The sequence below is a fragment of the Pimephales promelas genome, chromosome 2 (assembly GCF_988280905.1).
Source record: "Pimephales promelas chromosome 2, fPimPro1.hap1.1, whole genome shotgun sequence".
NCBI lineage: Eukaryota > Metazoa > Chordata > Actinopteri > Cypriniformes > Leuciscidae > Pimephales > Pimephales promelas.
Window position 1 is genome coordinate 2,400,712 of NC_142770.1, and position 24,005 is coordinate 2,424,716.

The window sequence follows — 24,005 nt, forward strand, 5'->3', positions numbered from 1 at the left end:
TAGAGTCGCCTTCTCATCAGTCATTGCTAAAGAACACAGTTGATCAAGACAGATTAAAACATACTTATTATAATAAGTACAGGAGTTAATTGTCCTAGGGGTGGGGACTTAGATCCTGTCATTTTCCTAGGCGTCCAAGATATTCAGAATACATACCCCTACATTGTAGTGAAATTTCCCACTACAGTCTGAAAAAGAGAAAATATCCCGATAGTTCACTCCGAATATCATGATTTGTTCAGTGATTTGAATAAAGTGTCTCAACATGTCCGTTTATTTTCTCTGAACACTTCAACATGTGCTTTTATTCTTCATTACTCGTTGCACAGTGTATTCGTCACATAACACTGAACACAGCGCCATCTAGTGGCTTTCTTGAGTAACAATCACTGGATCTGAGTGAATAACTCCTGATAACATGTGAGTTCAGGGTGAGCCACTAGATGGAGGAGTTGCTCCTCAGACGAGACCACAGAGACAAATCACACTAGCGATTTAAAGACTTTATCATTCCCTGTCGGAGGAAATGGAGGATCGATATGTTGTGTTTATGTATTTCACTGTGATCTCAAAGTATATTATAATGTGTCCCAAATCAGTATTTTCTCAGGTGGAAGTTGTTTGTTTATTATTGTAGATAGAAAAACAGTAGTCCTATCAGTATTGTTAAATAATATCTACATAAAGTTAGTATTCCTCCACGAGGCGCTCGACATAATAAATGTAATAAAACATGGAGAGACTCTTGAACCTCAGAGTGAGAAACTTTATTGATAAAGGCAAGAAAATACATACAGCAAATATACAGCAGTTTAAAGTGAGATCTGTGTCTCTTTATTATTATTTTTTGTATCTGAGAGAAATATAAACAATAAAGCCTTACAAATAAGATGTTTTTAAACCTCAAAAATCGTCAAGCTCAAATATTCAGTATTTATTATGAAAAAAACACCAGAAGAGCAAAAAACACACTTGAAGAATCTTTAAAGTTCAGCGTTCTGCTTTAGATTTCAGTAGAAAAGATTAAAATATATATATATAAAACCAAAAAGTAATAAACCTCACAAATATATATGGCAAATCAGTTTGTGAGAAATGACATCATCAATCATGCACCTGATGTGTTCACTGAAAAGCCCACGATAGTAACTCTTAATGTCTGAAACACTCAGATTAATCTGGAAGACTGAACTGAGATATTTATCAGGTTGTGTGTGAATCTTCCTCCAACATCAGTTAGTTTCCGCTCACACACTCGTCTCCTTTAACATCATGAACATCAACGAGATTTTGCTGATCTCACATTTATAAATGAATTCTGACCCTGAATCAAAACTAACAGCAGAAGAGTGAAATATATGCTTAGATAGGCCTATCTGTATCTACTGGTGTGTTATATAGTGATGCGAGCTGTCAATCATATTTGACCTGTGACTCTTATTCACTTTATTTCAGTGTAAAGATGTTTTGTGTTGATGATTGTTAGAGGAGTTAAAGAAACGCTTCAGCCACAAACTGCTGACACACACAGAGACGACAAACATCCAGCAGAAGCTGTTTATCCCCCGACAGATCAAACCAGACACACTGATGTTAGTACAGATCAAACCAGACACACTGATGTTAGTACAGATAAAATAAAAGAGAAAAACCATTGCAGGGTTAATTTAGACTCAAAAGCCACTAAATCATATATATATAATGTTTGCCTGTGTTGTTACAACAAAATTCATTAGTGCACATTAATGTAAATATACAGTGACTTGTAAGTGTAATCGTTCATTTAGAGTACCAGAAAGTTTTGGTTTTGGGGAAATTTGATGAAAAATGCTTGTTCATAAGTTCCGAGTTTAATATTTTGATGAAGCAAAATGCAAAATAACTCTTTTAAAACTCTAGTTGAAACTCATGTTCTTAGCTAAGTGCTAAAGCATGCTATTATCAGCATTAAACAGGAAGTTGTTGTAACTCAAGCATGTAATATCTCCCTCACTTCACATGTTTGATAATGCCCTGGCCTGAAGACTCTACATGCCTAAATGTAGTTATAGACACAGCGCCACCAGCTGGCCAGTGCTAACTGAAGCATCATGTTGATTCAGTGCCAGCAGCCTGTGGTATTTCGCCATAAAATCTAGTTATCCATTTTACACGCTTAGAAAAGCGCGACGTTTTATGTTGTGTCGCCGTCCTAGGTCGAGTTACTCTACTCGTGTAACTGTATTTAAATAAGGAAAACGTGGAGGTGTTTGATCGCTTCTCTGCTTGGCTCATATTGAATGAACGGCTAAGCTAATGCTATCAAAGTGTCTCGCGTGCCAGAGCGATTGAATGCACGCACTGAGACGACAGAGGTATGTATCAACTCGTCTTAGTTAAGGGAATAACATAGTTTAATATGAAAAAACGGTGGATTATCCCTTTAATACAAATAAATGTTTTACAGATAGGCTATATGAAGCACCTGTGAAAAAAGTACAAATAAAGCCGTATGGTACACTGCTGAAATATTTAAAATATACATCAAGTTTGTATTCCTCTGAATAAATCATGGAGAGACTCTTGAATCTCAGAGTGAGAAACTTTATTGATAAAGGCAAGAAAATACATACAGAAAATATATAGCAGTAAAGTGAGATCTGTGTCTCTTTATTCGCTTTTTTATTTGAGAAATATAAACAAAGTCTTACAAATAAGATTTTTCTTTAAAAAAATCTCAAATATAATCAAGCTCAATTATTCAGTATTTATTATGAGAAAAAAACTAGGAAGAACAAAAAAAATACACTTAAGAAAAATTAAAGTTCGGCGTTCTGCTTTAGATTTCGATACTTCCTGAAAAAGGTGAAGATAAAAAGCCACATTAATAAATCTCATAGATACTTATATGCAAATCAGTTTGTGAGAAATGATATCATCAATCATGCACCTGATGTGTGAATATGTGCTTGATCTCGTTCAGCTCTTCTGGATCTGATGTCATAAACCAGAATGATGACAGTAGCCACGCCCACCAGAGCAGAGAGGACCAATCGGATCACAGCTTCAGTAGGACCACAGCAGTGGGCAGAGTCTGAGGAATAAACACATCAAACTGACATCAGGGGCTCGTTCTTCGTACGTTGCTTAAAACATCCGAGATCAAATGAGAGATCTAAGATGAGATCATCGTGCTAATCATGATCCGGCTAATTGGGTTCTTCGAACACACCTGTTGTTTATGATTAGTATCGCTGGATTGAGTTATCTGAGATAACTGCGCGTTCTCGCGTTGGTATAAAAGGGGACATGTATCGATAGCAGAACCAGTGATCAGCAGCGCTGCTATTGGCTGTTCAGCATGGCCAAAGAACACGCCCAGTTTTTCCCCCAAGCAGAGCAAACGCTTTTAATGCAAGGTTATGCCGAATTTCAGTCTTTAATTAAAACGCCAGGGAACACCTCAAAGTGTGCAAAAGCCAGGAGAGAGTGCTGGCAAAACTAGAAGACAAATTAAATGCGTTTGTGGTGACCATGTTAGATGTTTTAATAACTTATTATTATTTTATTATTATTTTCATAATTTCATAATTACTTTGTTCATTGTAATGTCGAGTCACCGCACTATAATAATGGACATGGTGAAAGTGAAGTACAAAAATATTCTACTTAATGGTAATTTTAGGCCTTATAGGCCTACTAGTCTCTTTTAAAAAGGCACTGTTAAATAAATGATTGTCTGTTTATAAAAGCAACCAGGAAAAAGGCTGAGAGAAAAATAATAATGATGCTCCTGACCCTGGCAGAAGAGCTGACCCTTGGGTTGAATGTGAATTGCCCTGTTGTGAAGGGGATCCCTGGGTTCAGCTCTTCCAGACCCACATCAGGGACCAGTAGCAGCAACACCTTCATCACTGGGAAATGAGATTTAAATTATCTTTGTACACTATGAAATAATTTGTTGCTGCATTAAATGAAGTAGACCTATAATCCAAATTGGCTGGTTTAGTCATTTCAGCTGTTAAATCTTGAGTAATGATAAATTGCTTTGTCTTTTGAAAGTAAAAACTGATAAACTTATGTTAATGTAAAAATATTTTGCCATGAGTTATCAATCACATTGCACTGGAGAGTGAAGAAAACTTCTCAGATGACTGTCCTTTGGAGGAAGTACTTTAATTTTAATTGTGCCTATGCCTGTTATTTCTGAGAGGAGTCCACATGTACAGAAAGGCCTACAGAAGAGTCTGCACACAGCAGTGATACAGGGGTGGGCAGTGTAGAGACAACTTTTGCTTTTTATTTGTTGCATGAGGCATGTGTGACACAAACGACACAGGGTTAAATTCGTCCCCTATATGAGTCTTCAACAGAAAATAGAGTATTTTGAAAAAACAAAAATCAGGGGGAGAAACAGAACTTGACTAAGAAAAAATTGCACTAGAAATAGAATTGCTTCAAAATAAACTTCAGAGTGAAATCACACAGAGTACTATTGCTGACCTTGCATAATATCTTTTAAAAAGATGACTGAATAACTGGCTTTTCTTTACAAAGAACAATTGAAATAAAACTCTAAGCAAATAGAGTTTTGCAAATTTGTCTTGTCTTTTATTTTAGGCTTAATGAAACTTTTTTTTTTTTTTTTTGATGTTGGCACTGTTGTGTAATATGGCACATGCAATGTCACAGGCCCTGTCAGGTGCAACCCTCAGGCTTTTTAGACCCTGAAATCTTCCCTTTAGTTGGCCAAAGCTCATGTCATTGTGGCAAAAAAAAAAAAAAACTAAGAGCACTACTTTGTGAATGGCACAACAGAAAGCTTATCAAGTTCTCCGCATCTCCAATAGTGTAAAGGAAACCACTCGCAAATAATTTTAGGGCAATGCAAACATTTTGTAATGTTGTTGAAGCCCGATATCGAATCAAACATTAATGTGCATTTCCAACAAAATAATAATGTATTTAAACGACACCCTCACGACGATCATTTCACGAGAAAACAAAAATAAATCTCAGAAATTAGGCTACACTATCGCGCTGCGCTGAAGGACTTCCCGTATCAGCCGCGATCTAATCCTGTTTACATGAAATAAGCCTGCTCGCGAGCAGGTTCAAGCTGACGGACCTGTTGCTATGACAGCAAGTCCAGGATGAGCGTCGAAGAACCAAACGATCCAAGATCATGGCAAATCGCCAACAATCAAATCCAGCTAACTGAGTTAGCGACGTACGAAGAACGAGCCCCTGGGGTCGTTCTGAGATTTATTTTTGTTTTCTCGTGAAACGATCGTCGTGAGGGTGTCGTTTAAATACATTATTATTTTGTTGGAAATGCACATTAATGTTCGATTCGATATCGGGCTTCAACAACGGCACAAAATGTTTGCATTGCCCTAAAATTATTTGCGAGTGGCTTCCTTTACACTATTGGAGATGCGGAGAAGCTTTCTGTCATGCCATTCGCAAAGTAACGTTAGTGCTGTTAGTTTTTTTTTTTTTTTTTTTTTGCCAACTTAGGGTAGGCTATATTATAATTTTTAATGAAGATAATGCAATCATGATGACCATGCCGATTATGACTTACAGTCCCGCAGGCTTAACTTACGTGATTGGTGCCATACACTGTAGACTACACACATGTTCCCATCAAGGCCTCAATGAAGGGATTTTGTGAGCAGAAAGGGGGCTTATACAGTGCAGCCAAATTACTATTACAATTTTTAATATTCCAGATTTGGAATATTATATCACTTTTTTTAAAAGGCATTTGACTGAGTAAAATCTTTTAGATGGTGTGTGACCATGTTCTATATCACAATCAGTGTGAAAGCAAAATGGCCAGGATCTGTGCATGACTCAGGAATTTTAAGAGATTCACATTTATGAACATTATTTGAACATGGTAAGGAAAATTATAAATATCAAACTCACGGTATTACATACACTTATGCTGAGAACTGCATTTTTCCATTAAACAGGTGATTACAACAGGATCCTGCATGGAGACAGGTGTTTTATGACCCCATTCCCTGACCCAAACCCCAGACCAGTTACAATGCAGCTCTAGGACAAGGGCACACAATGACATGAGCTTTCTGCACACAGTATCACTGCTGTGTGCAGACTCTTCTGTAGGCCTTTCTGTACATGTGGACATGTGTGTCAGAAATAATAGGCATAGGCACAAGTATAAATCAATTAAAGCCATCAATTCAATTAAAGTACTTCCTCCAAAGGACAGTCATCTGAGAAGTTTTCTTCACTCTCCAGTGCAATGTGATTGATAACTCATGGCAAAATATTTTTTACATTAACATACGTTATCAGTTTTTACTTTCACAAGACAAAGCAATTTATCATTACTCAAGATTTAACAGTTGGAATGACTAAACCAGCCAATTTGGATTATAGGTCTACTTCATTTAATGCAGCAACACATTATTTCATAGTGTACAAAGATAATTTAAATCTCACTTCCCAGTAATGAAGGTGTTGCTGCTACTGGTCCCTGATGTGAGTCTGGAAGAACTGAACCCAGGGATGCCCTTCACAACAGGGCAATTCACATTCAACCCAAGGGTCAGCTCTTCTGCCAGGGTCAGGAGCATCATTATTAGTTTTTTCTCAGCCTTTTTCCTGGTTGCTTTTATAAACAGACAATCATTTATTTAACAGTGCCTTTTTAAAAGAGACTAGTAGGCCTATAAGGCCTAAAATTACCATTAAGTAGAATATTTTTGTACTTCACTTCGACCATGTCCATTATTATAGTGCGGTGACTCGACATTACAATGAACAAAGTAATTATGAAATTATGAAAATAAAAATAAAATAATAATCAGTTATTAAAACATCTAACATGGTCACCACAAACGCATTTAATTTGTCTTCTAGTTTTGCCAGCACTCTCTCCTGGCTTTTGCACACTTTCAGGTGTTCCCTGGCGTTTTAATTAAAGACTGACTTTCGCGCATAATCTTGCATTAAAAGCGCTTGCTCTGCTTGGGAGAAAAACTGGGCGTGTTCTTTGGCCATGCTGAACAGCCAATAGCAGCGTTGCTGATCACTGGTTCTGCTATCGATACATGTCCCCTTTTATACCAACGCGAGAACGCGCAGTTATCTCAGATAACTCAATCCAGCGACACTAATCATAAACAACAGGTGTGTTCGAAGAACCCAATTAGCCGGATCATGATTAGCACGATGATCTCATCTTAGATCTCTCATTTGATCTCGGATGTTTTAAGCAACGTACGAAGAACGAGCCCCTGATCAGTCAATAAACACTAATATCAGCGCTGACATCAACTAATATTTATGAATACACAGAAATATGATCAAATCTAATCAACATAATCAGTTCTACAATTCAATATATAAATAGTTAATTAAATAAGAATATTTGAAGGAGAAGACAAATGATCTCTACTCACTATAGACAGAAACTCTGAATAGTTTTGATGAGAATCTTCCTGAAAATTTCTGTAGTCTATAATCTCCAGCATGATCAGTTGTGGTGTGTGAGATGGTCAGAGATCCAGTTTGATTGTCCAGCTTCAGTCTGTCTCTGAATCTCCCATCAAGAACATCATCATATACAGTGAATCTATCGGCCCGTTTATTGATTTCTGCCATTAATGTCTTTCCATCTTCAAACCTCCACAGAATCACATCATCACGCTTTATTTCAGTGAGATTAGAGTTTAGAGAGACTGAATCTCCCTCCATCACTGACACTGACTCCATTTCATCTGTCAAACACACAGAGAACAAACAGAAACAGGGTTTATCACAGATTAATACTGTTAAATCCATTTGTAATTGTTTACTAAATTGAATAGTTTAAAATTTCAACTTAAAAATAAGCAATATAAAATAACAAAACAAAATCATTTATGAATTAATTTAAATATTTTTATTAAAAAACAGATGTAAACGTTTTTAAACTCACCAAAGACATCGAGAATAAAAAGCTTGATCTCACTGTTGACCAGTAGACGATAAACTCCAGTATCTTCAGTTGTGGTGTGTGTGATGGTCAGAGATCCAGTTTGATTGTCCAGTTTCAGTCTGTCTCTGAATCTCCCATCAAGAACATCATCATATACAGTGAATCTGTCGAACCGTTTATTGATTTCTGCTATTACAGTGTTTCCATCTTCAAACCTCCACTGAATCACATCATTATCCTTTATTTCAGTGAGATTAGAGTTTAGAGAGACTGAATCTCCCTCAAACACTGACTTCAGTCCTGAATCACCAAACACACACACACACACACACACACACACACACATACACACACATACACACACAACATCAACAACAAACATGGTTCATCTCAAATTAAAACGATCACTTGATGGTTTATAAAAGTAAATAGTTAGAAAATTAAATTTGAGAATATCATCATTAAACTCCAAAAGCAAAAAAAGAGTTTGAATTATTAATGGTATATTTGTGGTGATTAAAATATAAAACAAGTGAAATAAATATTTGGCTCACCGTAGACATTGAGATAGAAACTCTCTCTGATCTCACTGTTGATCAGTAGTTTATAACCTCCATCATGTCCAGTTGTGGTGTTTGTGATGGTCAGAGATCCAGTTTGATTGTCCAGCTTCAGTCTGTCTCTGAATCTCCCATCAAGAACATCATCATATACAGTGAATTTGCCGGCCCGTTTATTGATTTCTGCTATTAAAATGCTTTTATCATATCCAAATCTCCACTGAATCACATCATCATCCTTTATTTCAGTGAGACGAGACTTTAGAGAGACTGAATCTCCCTCAAACACTGACTCAGGAACTGCTCCTGAAGAACAGAGTTTTTCACAGATTAAATCTTTAAATTTAATCTCTTGATGTTGGTTTGATGAAGCTTCACTAAAATACTTTAAATCATTTAAATGTGAAATTAATCATATTCTGCAGCAGTGCAAAGATACACTTTTACTGTAATGTTTAACGTCACACTAAAACTAAAGCTGTTGAGTATCGGAGCTTCATATTTACAATCAATCACTAATAACTGAGTTTAGAGCTGAATTCAAAGTTGATCTGACAGTAAAATCACAGTTTAATTATTTCTATATGAGAATAACAGTGAATGTTGATCCTCCTCGACTAAACTAACCAGACATTTATTACATGTTACCAGAACAGAAACAACTGAAGTCATAAAAACACATTAAACTCACCAACCAGACGCCAGAAACACAAGCAGAGCAAAACAGGGAGAAACATCTTCATCGGTTTCAGTCCACAAATATGAAAAGACAAACTCTTCAAAACTGATAAAATGACAGACGTGCTGATGTGAAGCTGCTCTGTAGAGTAAAGATAAGTGAAACTCTACAATCAGCTAAAATACCTGTAAGTGTTAATGGGTGTGACCGTTTAGCTCTATTTCTGATGATTATTTCACACTCTGAACATTCACACTTTGAACTCCAGTACGCCTCAACTTTCTTGGTGTGACATTCAACAGAAAAACACTGACCTTGCCAATAACGTGTTAAAAACATCTTAAAGCAACAGTTTGATCTTGTCTTGATTTCCTGAGAGTGTTTGTCTCTGCTCTCTCCTGTAACTCTCTTCAGGACGTTTGTTCTTCATTTCTGATCAAATGTCTGGATTGTTTCTCCTCTCAGACTGATCTCAGAGTTTCTCTAATGGTTTAAAGGATCAGGAACAGATCGTCTGCTATAACTGTGTATGAAAGTGTCCTCTGATATCTTCACATGATTCATGTTCTAATAAATATGTTCAATTAATACAATCAAACCAAGATGTTGAATATCTGTGTCAAGAACAGGAAATACTGCTGTAATCATATTAAATGTTCAAATTATTTACAATAGAATAGAATAGATCGGATACGAGAGATGAACATCAAACATCTTAATGTTGAGATTTAAACTAACAACCTTCAGTCTCACACTGACGTTATTCAGCACTGATTGAGCTTCACATCTCTATAGAAAGTGTTGTGGAAATGATTCTCTGTTATTCGAAAAGATAGGAGGAAGAAGACAAGTGGAAACCTTTTCAAAAGTCAAAGTATCAAAAGTTTATTTTCTTGCAAGAAAACACATCCAATCTTTTTTGGCGTTCAACATACAGAACAGTGTCTACATGTGAAGGCGAAGGCTAGTCCTTCTCATCATCCTTATATACCTGAAAACCCAGGAACCCATGCAGGCTATGTCTGGTTTTGCTACCGATTGTCTCTTACACCCGCAAGGAAACCTGTTTGCGCTGCCCTTGACTATTCTTGTAGACCGTATATTTAATTTGGACAGCACAATGACGTTTGTGTTAAGTTTCCTATGTTCAAATACAGCTTCACACCTCAATTTATCTCTTGGGTGCAAGTTCTTGTTTATCTTTTGTTTGATCAAAACCCTGCACAAATATAACTCACACTTGAGATACAATGAGCTATTAAAATGTTTCCATGCTGCTTGCTTCTTTGTTAAACACAGAACATTATGTCCTCACACTTACTTATGCATTTCTAACAGTTTAGTTATACCTAAGCTTACTCTAACTTATGCATTTCTAACAGCTTGTTATATCTTTAACAATGTCCTTTGGATTACATGAACATCTTCCTTTAAATGCTTATGAGTGTATGTTAGATTATATGAATATTTTCCTTTAAATGCTCATGAGTATATGTTCTCCAACGTTAGTAAAAGTTACACACACATCTATCACATCTTAATGAAATAAAAGAAAACATATAAAAGAAAATAGAGATCATATATGAAAGAAAAGAAACTTGTATAAATGTAAACGCAAAATTAGCCATTAAAAATCAATAATCTCTTGTGGAACTGATGTCATAAACCAGAATAATAACAGTAGCCACGCCCATAACTCACATAAGAGTAATGTCACACTCAAGCTAATGCTGTTGGGTATTTGAGCTTCATATTTTATATTATTTGATTTAATAATCACTTATAACTGAGTTTAGAGCGGAATTCAAACTTGATCTTTCACTAAAATCACAGTTAAGTCATTTATATGCTATATAACGGCTGTGAATGTTGATCTTCTCTGACTAATAAAATGCTACAGTGATTGTGGGAAACGGGAAGACTCCTCTAGTGGTCATCAAGAGCACTTACTTATTTTATGTGATATTTTTACTTTTTTAAATAATAGGAAAATGATTAATGACTCATTTATTACTCTCTGAGGAAACAAACAAACATACAACATTTAAGTATTGATTTCTTTAACCATGACAGAAAAATGCCACTTTTTTGTATAGTCTATAATTCATTATTTATGTTCTTAATTGTACTACCCACCCCAAATGTAACGGACTTTGTATGTTTTGCTAAATAAATAAATAAATTGGCTAAATAAATCTGGAGAAAAGGGTCAAATGAGGTAGTCCGTGGATATTCCTGATGGACCCCAACCAACACCAAAACGATGCACATGAACATGATTTCATAAATTGTAATTATTTTCAAAAAAAAAAAACTAGTATTCAACGCAATATGTAATATAGAAAAGGCTAAACATAATACGTGCTATATGAATAAAACGTCTCATTACAGTACGGCAGATGTGTAGGTGTCCGATGATTTCGCCTGCCTGAAACTCTCACCACCACCGCGGCGCCTGACAGCCCGAGCGATCGCCGTCAATCATTCATTCAGGCTTTTTCTCCGTTTCTCTCTATCGGAATCTCCCGAACCGGCTCCAGCATGTTCGAGGAGGCCAGCGAGGTGTTGGAGAACATGTTAAAGTGGTCGTTCCCGCTGAGTTTGGTGCTGTTTCTGGTGCTGGTGTGTCCGCTGCGCGCGGAAGCGGCGCATGAGTTCAGTGTGTACCGCATGCAGCAGTACGACCTGCAGGGACAAACCTACGGTAATAAACCGACACAACACGCTTTATATGGCCATATAATGCTTTATTAACATCTCTCGCTTTGTATTTGAGACATGTGGTGGCGTAGTGGTTTATATTTACCAACGTCTGCTGGGGTTTAAACCTACAACCTTTCAGTTACAACATCCCAGACTAGTACCATGGTATTACCATGTTTGAAGTGTTTCTAGGTTCAAAACGTTCTTCAAGGCTCGTAACTGAATGGTTGTCGGTTTGAACCAATCAGTGGTTTAATAATCGACTGTCATATTTACATGTCGTACTATGTTAACATACCGCGGTATTTACCGCGTTACTCTCACATTGACGCAGCACTATTGTTTACACTATTAGTTTTACGTTTTAAAATTTAGTTTTAGTATTTTAGTTTTAATAGTATTGATATGTGGTTTTGTCATTTTTACTACCTCAGTTTGTTTTAATTTTAGCTTCATTTCAGTTTTTCTTTTGCTAGTTATACATTTTAGTGCTCCATATTTCATTTTAGTTAAATTTAGTAATTTTGTTTAGTTAACAAATATAACCTTGCATGGTACACCAATATACTTCAAGAAATACCATGGTATTACCATAGTGACTGCATCATTGATGTTTGTAAAGGTTTTTTTGTTTGTTTTGTTTTTAGTACCATTATAGTTTTTCTTATTTTTAAATTAGCAATAGCTTAGTCTTAGCTGAGGACAATAATGTGGCAGCTTTGTTCATCAAACATCTCATCTTCATGGGAATTAATGAATCACAACTGGTTTTACAGATGTTTATTGATTCTGAGGTATGAATTATATATATTTTGGTAGAGGAAGAGACAGATTTGGTAACAGTTATTTTAAGGTGACATAGATACGCGTTACTACATGTTCTTACTATCATAATAAGAGTAAATTATGCATAATTACAAGTAACTAACCAAACTAAACCTAACCGTAACTCTATATTAACTAAGTTAACGACTATTACTCAGTACTTATTTGCGTAAGTACTATGTAACTGTCACTTTAAACACTTGTAACCCAACATTATCTACAATCAAAATGCAATATGACAAAGTTAGGGTATTTTTTTCAATATGTGGCTCATGCATTAATAATCCGAATTGATTCGCAGGTTCGCGTAACGCCATTTTAAACACCGAGGCTCGTTCGGTGGAGGCCGAGGTGCTCAGCCGTCGATGCGTGATGATGCGGCTCGCCGATTTCTCTTTCGAGAAATACCAGAAGGCCCTCCGGCAGTCTGCGGGAGCCGTGGTCATCATTCTGCCCCAGAACATGTCCACTATGCCCCAGGACATAGTGCAGGTAACGCTGACTAACGAGTAGGGCTGGGATAATATATCAATACATATTGAATTAAGAAATTATTTTAGTTTAGTTTTTGTAAATAATTGGAATCGACCCAGGAATCGCTATGCATGGATATATTGTCCCAGCCCTCGTAAGGACCCGTTCAGAGGCGCGTGCCGTGTCCCTCCTGGCTGATTCTGGGTCTGTTTTCGTCCCCTGTAGCAGTTCATGGAGCTGGAGCCGGAGCTGTTGGCCACCGAGACCATTGTGCCCGTGTACTTCGCCCTGGAGGACGAGGAGCTGCTGTCCATCTACACACAGACACAGATCTCCTCTTCCTCACAGGGGTCTTCATCAGCGGCTGAAGGTACACGGAAATATGTGTTTCTGTGGAATAACGGTAGGGGTGGGCGCTATACCCGGATCAACGTGACTACCACTATTGTTTTTCCATGATATGGATTTTGCAACACCGTTAGATATTCATGAATTCAAATTTTGCAGTTGTATAACTTTCAACACTAGGCCTACTAATGAAGATACAAACAAAATCGAGGCTGAACTGAACGTTTAACCTTAAAAAACTTTTGCTGATAATTTACTCGCCCCCATGTCATCCAAGATGTCCATGTATTTCTTTCTTCAGTCGAAAAGAAATGAAGGTTTATGATGAAAACATTACAGGACTTTTCTCCATATAATGGACTTCAATGGGGTCCAAACGGTTCGAGGACCAAAAGAGAGTTTCAGTGCAGCTTCAAACGACACCAGACGATGAATAAGGGTCTTATCAAGCGAAACGATCACTCATTTAAAAAATAAATACAAAAGTATGGTTCACTCAACGAACGAAATGACTCGAAAAAAGATTTGTTCATTTTGAACGATTTTTTTTAGACCTAAATAAAGATTTTTTTAGGTATATGTCCAATTGAATTTCCTAACCTTTTTCTAGTTATAGGGTTAAAATACATATTTTGCCTGTAATTTAACTAAGGTGTACTAAAATTTGATTCCAATTTTTTTTTTTCTCATATTCTAATATCAAGATCGTCCGGAGAGTGAAAATATCGTGATATGAATTTTTGCCCATGTCGCCCACCCCTACTGTAATTTAGTGTTTTATTATAATAAATATTATTGACTTCAATGGGGTCCAAACGGTTCAAGGTCCAACTGAGAGTTTCAGTGCAGCTTTAAAGGGCTTTAAACGATTCCAGACGATGAATGAGGGTCTTATCTAGCGAAACGATCGCTCATTTCAAAAATAAATACAAAAGTATGGTTCACTCAACGAACGAAATGACTCGAAAAAAGATTCGTTCATTTTGAACGAATCTTTTAGACCTAAAAAAAGATTTATTAGGTGTAAGTCCAATTAAATCCCTCACCTCTTTCTAGTTATAGGGTTAAAATACATTAATTAATTAATTTAATTATACATTTACTAATTAAAATACATTAAATTTGCCTGTAATTTAACTAAGGTGTACTAAAATTTGATTCCAATTTTTTTTCTCATATTCTAATATCAAGATCGTCCGGAGAGTGAAAATATCGTGATATGAATTTTTGCCCATGTCGCCCACCCCTACTGTAATTTATGAAGTGTTTTATTATAATAAATATTTTAATAATTAGATTGACTTCCTTTTTTTTTAAAAAATGTCTATATAGATTAAATTATATAATGTATATAATAAAATGTGACCGTGTGAGTATGTTTATGTAAGGGTTTTATAGAGAATGTGTGTGTTTTTGCACAGTGCTGCTGCACACAGCGACGGCTAATGGTTTTCAGATGGTGACCAGTGGAGCTCAGAGTAAAGCTGTCAGTGACTGGGCCATTACCAGTCTAGAGGTGAGTATTACTGATACCAGAAAACACTCGATTACCCATAATCCCAGGTTCTGTCATCAGTTAAGGCCCCCACACAGCACGTTTGATGTCAACAAAAATCTCTCTCTACCAGCCCGTTCTCATGAAAGCTGTAGTCTATTTAAGGTGGTAAAGACGTGTGACTGTAGTGGTTTAACCTACATTTTATGAAGCCATGTGCCAAAAATATATAACTTACCACTTTATTTACAAAATATGAATCTCGACGCATGCGTTTTGTGTTGACGAAAGAGCTGCCGTTGTGCTTTAGAGATTGATATTGTGTAAATAAAAACTACAACTGTAAATGTGACCTTGTGTTGCGCAGCTGTCAACGTTTACAGCGAGAAATGGCAGAAATGTCACTCAAAATGAACTTGAACTTAGACTTGAACTGGAAAAATGAGAAAATCGTGCAAAAGTTCATTTAATTCCGTAATTCAACTTAAAAACTGAATCTAAAATATTATATACACTCATCACATGCAAAGTGAGATATTTCAAGCCTTTGTTTGTTATCATTTTGATGATTATGGCTTATAGCTAATGAAAACCCCAAAAAGCCCGACCGATAAAGGATTTTGAAGGCCGATACCGATACAAATTTTTGGGTTTTAAAATCCGATATTCCGAAATATCGGCCGATTATATTTTTTTTATTTATTTATTTTAAACTGGACATGATAGTCACAAATTTTGTCATGCTTATTTGAGTTTAGAGAACTGATGGGGATGTTCTTTTAATTGTTATTCGAGCAATGAATGTATCGTGACCAACTCAACAGGGACGGTGTAGAGCGCCCTCTGGTGGACAAACTATACAACTCCAACACTCATGACATGGTCGATTTTTATTTTATTTTTGAAATATTCATTTATCGGCCATTATGACTGCCGATACCGATAGTTTAGAAAATGCCTAATATCGGCCGATAATATCGGTCTGGCTTTAATTAAAATTTAGAATATTGTGAAAATGTTTGAAGTAAAGGCTTGAAGTATCTCACTTTGCATGTAATGAGTCTATATAATATATTAGTTTAAGTTAAATTACTGAACTAAATGAACACGATATTCAGTTTTTTTTTAGTTTCACTTGTATAGTACAACGAAATTCTGTGTGGAGAATGAATCTTAACAAAAACACTTCAAACAAACAACAAAGATACGCAATATGGCGTCGAGTCTAACTAGTATACTTGTTCAGAGTTAGCAAAGCATGATCTCTGTTGTGTTCTCAGGGCCGTCTCACGGGTGCGGGAGAAGATCTGCCCACTATCGTCCTGGTTGCGCACTACGACTCTTTCGGGGTTGCTCCGGTAAGGACCTCGTGTTTTAATACATCATGATGAGTGTTTGTGCTAAATCTTACAAACTTCCCCAGCAAAGTGAGTAAACATAGTAACTAACACGCCAGATTTCGACAGCGTTATGTCAAATCTTGATTGAGTGCGTGTTGTTTCAGTGGCTGTCGTACGGCGCGGACTCGAACGGGAGCGGAGTGGCTGTGTTGCTGGAGCTCGCGAGACTGTTTTCCAGACTCTACTCGTACAAGAGGACGCATGCAGGGTAACGCTTCACTCGTTTAGTAAATCAGAGGCTTCAGACTGATTTCTGTCTGCGCGCTTTACAAAAAACCATCTTTTTTATAGATACAACCTGCTGTTTTTCTTGTCTGGAGGCGGGAAATTTAACTACCAAGGCACTAAACGCTGGCTGGAGGACAATCTGGATCACACAGGTGAGAACGTGACCTCACGAACCCGCATCTGATGTTTATCAGCGTGCACAGCTAATATAGTTTAAATGAAGTGTATGTATGTTTGATATGTTTTATTGTTATTTAATCTTGGTAGTAAATTATATAAAATATGGTGTTTGCTTTGCACAATACAACATATTTACATATATTAAAATGCATTTAAATATATGCTTTATGTAATATTTGCATTTTTAAATTTATATAAAATTGTATAATTGTACTTTATTATAATTTATATTTGTTGGCCTTTAAGTGCGTGTTAAAAATATTTATAATTCCATAATTAAATAAATAATAAAAATGTATATTTAAAATTATAATATTTTCATTAGGGCTGGGAAACGATTAATCGTGATTAATCGCATCTAAAATAAAAGTTTGTGTTTACATAATATAAGTGTGTGTAGTGTGTATAATTATTTTGTATATATAAATACACACATATGCATGTATATATTTAAGAAAAATAAATATTTATATGTATGTATAATATTAATTTTGTTTAAATATATATAAAGTATATACATGCAAATATTTCTTAAATGTTTACATGCATGTGTGTGTGTTTATATATACAAAATAATTATACACACTACACACACATATATTATGCAAACAAACTTTTATTTTGGATGCGATTAATCGTTTCATAGCTATTATTTATTTAGAAATAATAATATTAACAATGATAATGCGCAGCAAATCTGAAGCTTTAAAAAATTTAAATTGCAATCTTTATCAGGAAAAATATGCTGCTAATATGAAAAAAATTAAATTTTAAATGTCTTCTAGTTTCCCTTTATCACGGGAAGTATTTAATTTTAATTTGTATAGATTTTTTAAAAAATATTTTATTGTCAAATATTAAAATTATTAATAGTTTTATATTTTATTTAAAAAAAAAAATTAAGAAATGTTCAATCTTAAATAGTATTTTTTCTTACTTAGTTTAGTATTGTTTATTTAGTTATTTAGTAATAATAATATTAACGATGATAATACACAGCAAATCTGAAGCTTTAAAAAATCTAAATTGCAATCTTTATCAGGAAAAATGTGCTGCTAATTTGAAAAAAAAAAAATTAAAAGTCTTCTAGTTTCCCTTTATCACAGGAAGTATTTGATTTTAATTTGTATAGTTTTTAAAAAATATTTTATTGTCAAATATTAAAATTATTAATAGTTTTATATTTTTATAAAAAAATATATAAATTTAAGAAAAGACAAATCTTAGATTTTCTTTGCGCTCCTAAATTTCAAAATCAAATATTATAATATTGTTTGTCGTTAATACTCACACTAATTATAGTTTTTACTAATAACAACAAGAAAAATTGTGCAAAACACAAGCTGTTTAAAACCAATGTAATGGAAGAGAAAAGACTAAAGCTTTGACCTCGTCCTCGTTTCTCAGATTCCAGTCTTCTCCAGGACAACGTGGCGTTTGTGTTGTGTCTGGACACTCTGGGTAACAGCGACAACCTTCACCTCCATGTGTCCAAACCACCGAAAGAGGGAAGCCCACAGCACACACTCCTCAAAGAGCTGGAGACCGTAAGACTGACAAATACACACGGATAGGGCTGACCCTAATAGTGGAGTAACCGTTAGTCGGTTAATCACAGAAAAATCATTTATCAACCTTACAGGGATACTTCAACTCTGGACAGATGAATGTGTATTTAAAATGGGTCATTTATGTAGAAGAAATGTGAAATTATTTTTGAATTTAGAGCTTTCTAGACTGAGAACAGCCAGAAAATTTATTTTCGGCTTATGCGGATGAAAGACAACAACTCCCAGAATGCACCCCTCATCTCTCACTGTCAGGTGGCGGCCCATCAGCACCCCGAGCTGAAGTTCTCAATGGTCCACAAGAAGATCAACCTGGCGGACGACACGCTGGCGTGGGAACACGAGCGCTTCGGCATCCGCCGCCTGCCCGCCTTCACCCTGTCCCGCCTGGAGAGCCACCGCAGCCCCGAGCGCCACTCCATCATGGACATGCGGTCAGTGTCGGGACAGGCCACCGCTGGGTGGGTGATGATTGGTGCTCTCTCTCTGCCGCCCCACCGTTAGCTCTCTCTCTCTCGCTGCTGATTGGTTGCTGCCGATTGGTGATGTCGTGTTTGTTGCGTTTCTCTGCTCTCGTAGGCCTCACGTGGATCTGGCGAAACTCACTCGCAACACTAAAGTCATCGCAGAAACGCTGGCCAGAGTGATATACAACCTGACCGAGAAAGTAATGCGGCATCATCTTCATTTGTCTTTTTAATTGCAAATATTGATATGTATTTATTTTTCATTTGTTTGCAAAAAAAATGCTAATTACAATTGAATTATTTAATTACTAATTAATATAACTAATTTTATTGTTTTTTTTCTGATAAAGATTGTAGTTTTAATATATTATATTAATTATTATATTAATATATACTTATATATATTTCATTTATTAGATGAATGTCATTATTATTGCTAAACAGTAATATTAATTAAAATAAAAAATACCTTTTTGAATTATATATTTTTTAGATTATTGTTTATATATAATATAGTAATAATAAAATATTATAAATATTCATTTTATATTAGTTTACATTTTATTAGACATTTTGTCATTATTTGTATTACCAAATAACAATATTACACAAAATGAGAAATATTATTGTTGTAATATTTGACTGTAAAATAAAAAAAAATGGAGTGTATATATATATATATATATATAATTATTATTATTATTTTATTTTTTTAAATTTTTTTTACACTGATTATAAATAGTAGTTATTTTATTTTACAATGCATCTGTAGAAAAATGTTTTTTTCAACACAATATTTTCTTTAGTTAATTAATTTTAGACTTTGTTATTTAATAATGGCACTAAGACATTGCAATTTTGGTTTTATTTCTCTTATTTGTGCAACCCTTCCATTTGCCATCATAAAGCTCAAAATGTGTCTTTTAATAGTGTGGTAATTGTCATGTTTCACGCAGGGTGCCAGCGGAGACCTGGAGATCTTCACTGAACAGATGGTGAGTATGACAAGATGGACGGATGACATTATAAACTCACCAAAATCTGCTGTCTACATTCATCTTTCTTTTCTGTAAACAAAGCTCAGTCATAAAGAAAACATTTTTAGTTACAAAACAACCCGAATTCATTGTACTCATTGTAGTCTTGAGTTTCTTCCGAGAACGAACACGTCAAAATATTCCTCGTTTAAATAATTAATACACAGAATAAAGGGGCGGGGCCTGGTTGAGTGAGTTAGTAGTGTTGAAACTGGTGGGCGGGACATTTCCCAAACACACTCAAAGCACTCGACCAATCACAACATTTCGCTCAAGCCGACCAATCAGAGCACAGTGTGCTTTTCAGAAGGAGGGGCTTCATAGAGACAGGAAGCAAACAGTAAATAAGTAAATAATGGACAAATGGGGTCTTCAAATGCCTCAGGTGTAAAGTTATTCACTGTCAAAGTGACGCCAAAATGAATGGGAATGCGATGGATTACCCCCTTGTGCACGTCGGATGGTTCACGCCTCGCCGTCGTCCATTAATACCTGATAAAGGACGCCTCGTCGGGCATTAACACGTGCGCTCCTGTATTCCCAACAGCAGGTGCAGGAGGACCAGCTGGTGTCACTGGTGGACTGGCTGACGGCACAGCCACGGGCCGCACAGCTGCTGGATAAAGACAGTAGTATTGTTAACACACTGGAGTATTACCTGAACCGCTATCTGAAGGACGTCAAGAGGCATCTGGTTAGAGCCGACAAGAGGTGAAGCGCTCGCTCTTTCCGTGCTCGTTTCAAATGGATATTCAGAGCTTAATGGGGCTTTTTTGTTGTCATTTGTTGACAGGGACCCTGAATTTGTCTTTTATGATCAACTTAAGCAGACCATGAACGCTTACAGGTGAGACCTTCAATGATTGTTTTGCATTTTTTCAACCTTTTAAAGGGATAGTTCACTTCAGAAGATATTTTGAAGAATGTTTGTAACCGAACAGTTGTATACTATGGAAGTCAGTGGTGTCCCACAACTGTTTGCTTGCAAATATTCCTCAAAATTGTTCTTTTGTGTTCAGTAGAACAAATATACTCGATTTTGGGTGAGCTATCCCTTTAAGGTTTCCAGTGTTAATCCAGGATTATTAAACATTATATTATTACGAGTTTCATAATTAAACCTGGGTTAGTAATGAATTGAAAGCAGGTTTAAAGACGAGTTGGCATTTTTTAATGATTGTATTTATGAGGTGAATAACCTTAATAACTGACTTAACAAGTGCTAAATGTTGCTTAACCCAGGGTTAAAAATGGCCGTAACCCTATATTAAAATTGCTGTTTGAATAATGTTGTTGCTTTTGACACACACCAGGGTAAAACCAGCGATCTTTGACCTGTTGCTCGCTGCCTGTATCGCAGCTTATCTTGGAGTGCTGTATTTGGCCGTCCTGGTAAGACTAATATTCTGGAAATTTATGTCACACTTTTTTTTTCTTCGCATGCATCATATATTGTCCAGGTCACATTTCACCCTAAAAGCAAAACATATCAGATTTTTATAATATAAATGTTATATTTTTAACCAGTTTTATATATATATATATATATATATATATACACACACACATTATTTATATTATATTAATAATACAGATCACAACGCCCATATTACTGTGTGGACATCTATAAATAAATATATTATATTTGATCATATAAATGTTGGGTTTTTTTGCCTTTTTTTTGTAATATTGAGCCACGTTTTCAAGACAATTAAGCACATTTTCACAACATGTTCGAATTACTGTTATTGTATAAACATATATTTGTTATATATCACTGTTATTTTAGTATGATTGAGATACAACTATAGTTGTTCATATTTTTTATTTATTTTTTCATTTTGTCTTCCTTTTTTTGTACAAGTCGTAGTAACGTTGTTGTTTTTCTCATTTTTATTAGTTTTAGAAAACATGTTTACATAGTTTTTATCAATTTTTATTTCAAGGAACGAAAATATTTTTTATGGTTTTAGTTTTTATTGGCTATAACCAAAAAAACCTGGAATTTTTTTTCGTTATAACCATATATTATATATATTTGTCATTATCATAATATCCATATTTATACATGTTTATCACAGTAATGACCAGATACCATATATTTATACATTATTATAATTTCTGTAAGCATATAATATATATATGTATATATAATTGTCATTACTTTAAAAAACATACATATTTGTCATTCCAAAAATAACTATATAACATACATATTTGTCATTACTGTAATAGCCATGTGTCATATTTATATATGTATTTGTCATTTCCATAATGACCATACATTTATAAATATTTGTCATTACCATAGTAACCATATACTATATATTTATTCATGTCATTTACTACGGAACCATATATATTTATACATATTTGTCATTACCGTAATAACCTTAGAGCATATATTTATACATGTTATTTCCGTAGTAACCATTTATTGTCATTACCGTATTAACCTTAGACCATATATATTTATACATATTTGTCATGAGCGTAATAACCATAGACCATATATATTTATACATATTTGTCATTACCGTAATAATCTTAGACCATATATTTAGACATATTTGTCATTACCGTAACAACAAAACCATTTTAATTCTTGTTTTCCTGTAGAATTTTGGATTTCTGTACGGTTTCCTGCGTAGAGTCACGGCTCCTCGGGTCAAACAACACTAACCCGTGCCCGCCTGTCTCTTCACGCACCTGCAATACGAGGAGCCAAGAGTGTGTTTGCGTTCTTAACATCACACCTAGTTTTTTTGATTGATTGATTACTTTTTTGAGAATGTGCGTAAATTCCCATGCCAAGTGTTTCATCCACTACATCTCCATCTGCCTTTCAAGTCTTCCTGGTCTCGATGTTGCCTCAAATTCTGTTTCCCTAAAACGGCAATCCATAATCATTCAAACGGAGTTAATCAAGCAAACTTTACTGCTGTCAGAAATCCCCTCATCATGTGGTTATTCTTCACGGGCAGCTACAAAGTGGGCCAAAATTGTTGCTTTTTGAGTTGAAGTCTGTTGACGCTCAATATTGATTCTCAATGTTTGTCACGCGAGTCTCGACTCAAACTGCTGATTCTCTTCGGAGTGAGTATTACATTGTGAGGTTAGGCAACCGAAAATATGCATTTCATGTGTTGCAGATTCTTTTATCCTAAAGTTTTTCCTCAATTATTAAACTCCATGGTTCTTAAGATGTTTATAACTCCCATTTCGTTATTCCACGTGTCGTTTTGACATCCGAAGTCCAGTTCTGTTTTCACTATTTATTAGGAAGCAGTGTGGTACAAATTTGCTGTTATTTATGGAAGCTGATATGCTTCATCATGCACTGATTACATTTTTTATTTTTTTTTGGTTCTCCAAACTTGATTTAACTTTAAAAATCAGAGGTACATAAACTTGATTCTTAAGGGAGAAGGATGAAAAAAATAAAGGCATTTGTTGAATTAAGAACACATTGCAGTTGGTTTCTTTGTAGTTTTTATTAAATGGAAAAACATGACATGACAACTTGTTTCAATTCACCAATTCAACTGAAATAGTTCAATAACAATTGAGATAATACCTGTCACTCCTTCTGATCAGATCAAAATAGAGGAAAAGAGTGAATAAATGGTCCAGGAAAAATATTAAAACAAATAAATTAACCTTTTTCAGTGTTAAATTAATCAGTATAAATCCACTAGTTATCGCTTTTGTTTTTTTTAAAAATGTTTCATATAGGAAAAAAATAAGCCGTAGTAAGAAATTACAGTGCAACAATTAAATATGTCGATTACCTACCAAGGTTTTTATTTTTGGCACTTTTCAAGAGAATGAACATATTTTAAGTATGTTCTCAATGTGATTAAATTATTTAGCGCTCTCCACACTTCCATTCTGATTGAAAACAACAGTGTTGAATAACAAACGATCCAGAACTTGTAGAGGTTTTTCATTAAAGATCGGTGGAGTGTATGGCGGCAAGGCAAGTTTTTTTGGAGAAACGTTAGCGCATGTGCATTTACGTCGAAGTTCAGTTATCGTGAGGCAATGCGTAGCTAATGCTACAATTTTTGCATAATGACTGAAAGCTGCGTGTAAATGGTGCAAA

General features: G+C 35.2%; 2 protein-coding genes across 4 annotated transcripts; one reads left to right on the top strand and one right to left on the bottom strand.

The window, feature by feature from the left end:
• Positions 1 to 752: 752 nt before the first annotated feature.
• On the bottom strand, positions 753 to 9,698 carry LOC120486380 (uncharacterized). 2 transcript variants are annotated; one of them, XM_039682391.2, is made up of 6 exons: positions 9,188 to 9,698; positions 8,491 to 8,802; positions 7,937 to 8,236; positions 7,419 to 7,736; positions 2,930 to 3,073; positions 753 to 1,116 (listed from the first exon to the last, which is right to left on the bottom strand). In XM_039682391.2, exons 1-6 carry the CDS (start codon positions 9,237 to 9,239, stop codon positions 1,109 to 1,111), a joined length of 1,134 nt encoding a protein of 377 aa, XP_039538325.2. In that variant the 5' UTR covers positions 9,240 to 9,698; the 3' UTR covers positions 753 to 1,108. The 2 variants fall into 2 exon arrangements, with proteins under 2 accessions (XP_039538325.2, XP_039538324.2); XM_039682390.2 differs by lacking the exon at positions 753 to 1,116 and adding an exon at positions 2,575 to 2,835.
• Positions 9,699 to 11,415: 1,717 nt separating this feature from the next.
• Positions 11,416 to 23,625, top strand: ncln (nicalin). 2 transcript variants are annotated; one of them, XM_039682366.2, is made up of 15 exons: positions 11,416 to 11,879; positions 13,005 to 13,195; positions 13,403 to 13,547; positions 14,947 to 15,041; positions 16,301 to 16,378; positions 16,525 to 16,628; positions 16,712 to 16,800; positions 18,236 to 18,375; positions 18,652 to 18,857; positions 18,976 to 19,063; positions 19,820 to 19,858; positions 20,448 to 20,611; positions 20,694 to 20,747; positions 21,214 to 21,292; positions 22,520 to 23,625. In XM_039682366.2, the coding sequence occupies exons 1-15, from the start codon at positions 11,717 to 11,719 to the stop codon at positions 22,580 to 22,582; spliced, it is 1,698 nt and encodes a 565-aa protein (XP_039538300.1). In that variant the 5' UTR covers positions 11,416 to 11,716; the 3' UTR covers positions 22,583 to 23,625. The 2 variants fall into 2 exon arrangements, with proteins under 2 accessions (XP_039538300.1, XP_039538301.1); XM_039682367.2 differs by having other exon boundaries at positions 18,652 to 18,830.
• The last annotated feature ends 380 nt before the right edge of the window (positions 23,626 to 24,005 follow it).

Bases quoted from the DNA above. Each gene is read 5' to 3' on its own strand.
- ncln (XM_039682366.2), top strand. From the start codon at position 11,717: ATGTTCGAGGAGGCCAGCGAGGTGTTGGAGAACATGTTAAAGTGGTCG. The intron at 11,880-13,004 runs GTAATAAACCGA...ATTGATTCGCAG, and splicing joins CCTGCAGGGACAAACCTACG to GTTCGCGTAACGCCATTTTA. The intron at 21,293-22,519 runs GTAAGACTAATA...GTTTTCCTGTAG, and splicing joins TGCTGTATTTGGCCGTCCTG to AATTTTGGATTTCTGTACGG.
- LOC120486380 (XM_039682390.2), bottom strand. From the start codon at position 9,239: ATGAAGATGTTTCTCCCTGTTTTGCTCTGCTTGTGTTTCTGGCGTCTG. The intron at 8,803-9,187 runs GTGAGTTTAATG...TCTGTTCTTCAG, and splicing joins GTGTTTCTGGCGTCTGGTTG to GAGCAGTTCCTGAGTCAGTG. The intron at 3,074-7,418 runs GTGAGTAGAGAT...TTTATTCCTCAG, and splicing joins ATTCAGAGTTTCTGTCTATA to ACTCTGCCCACTGCTGTGGT.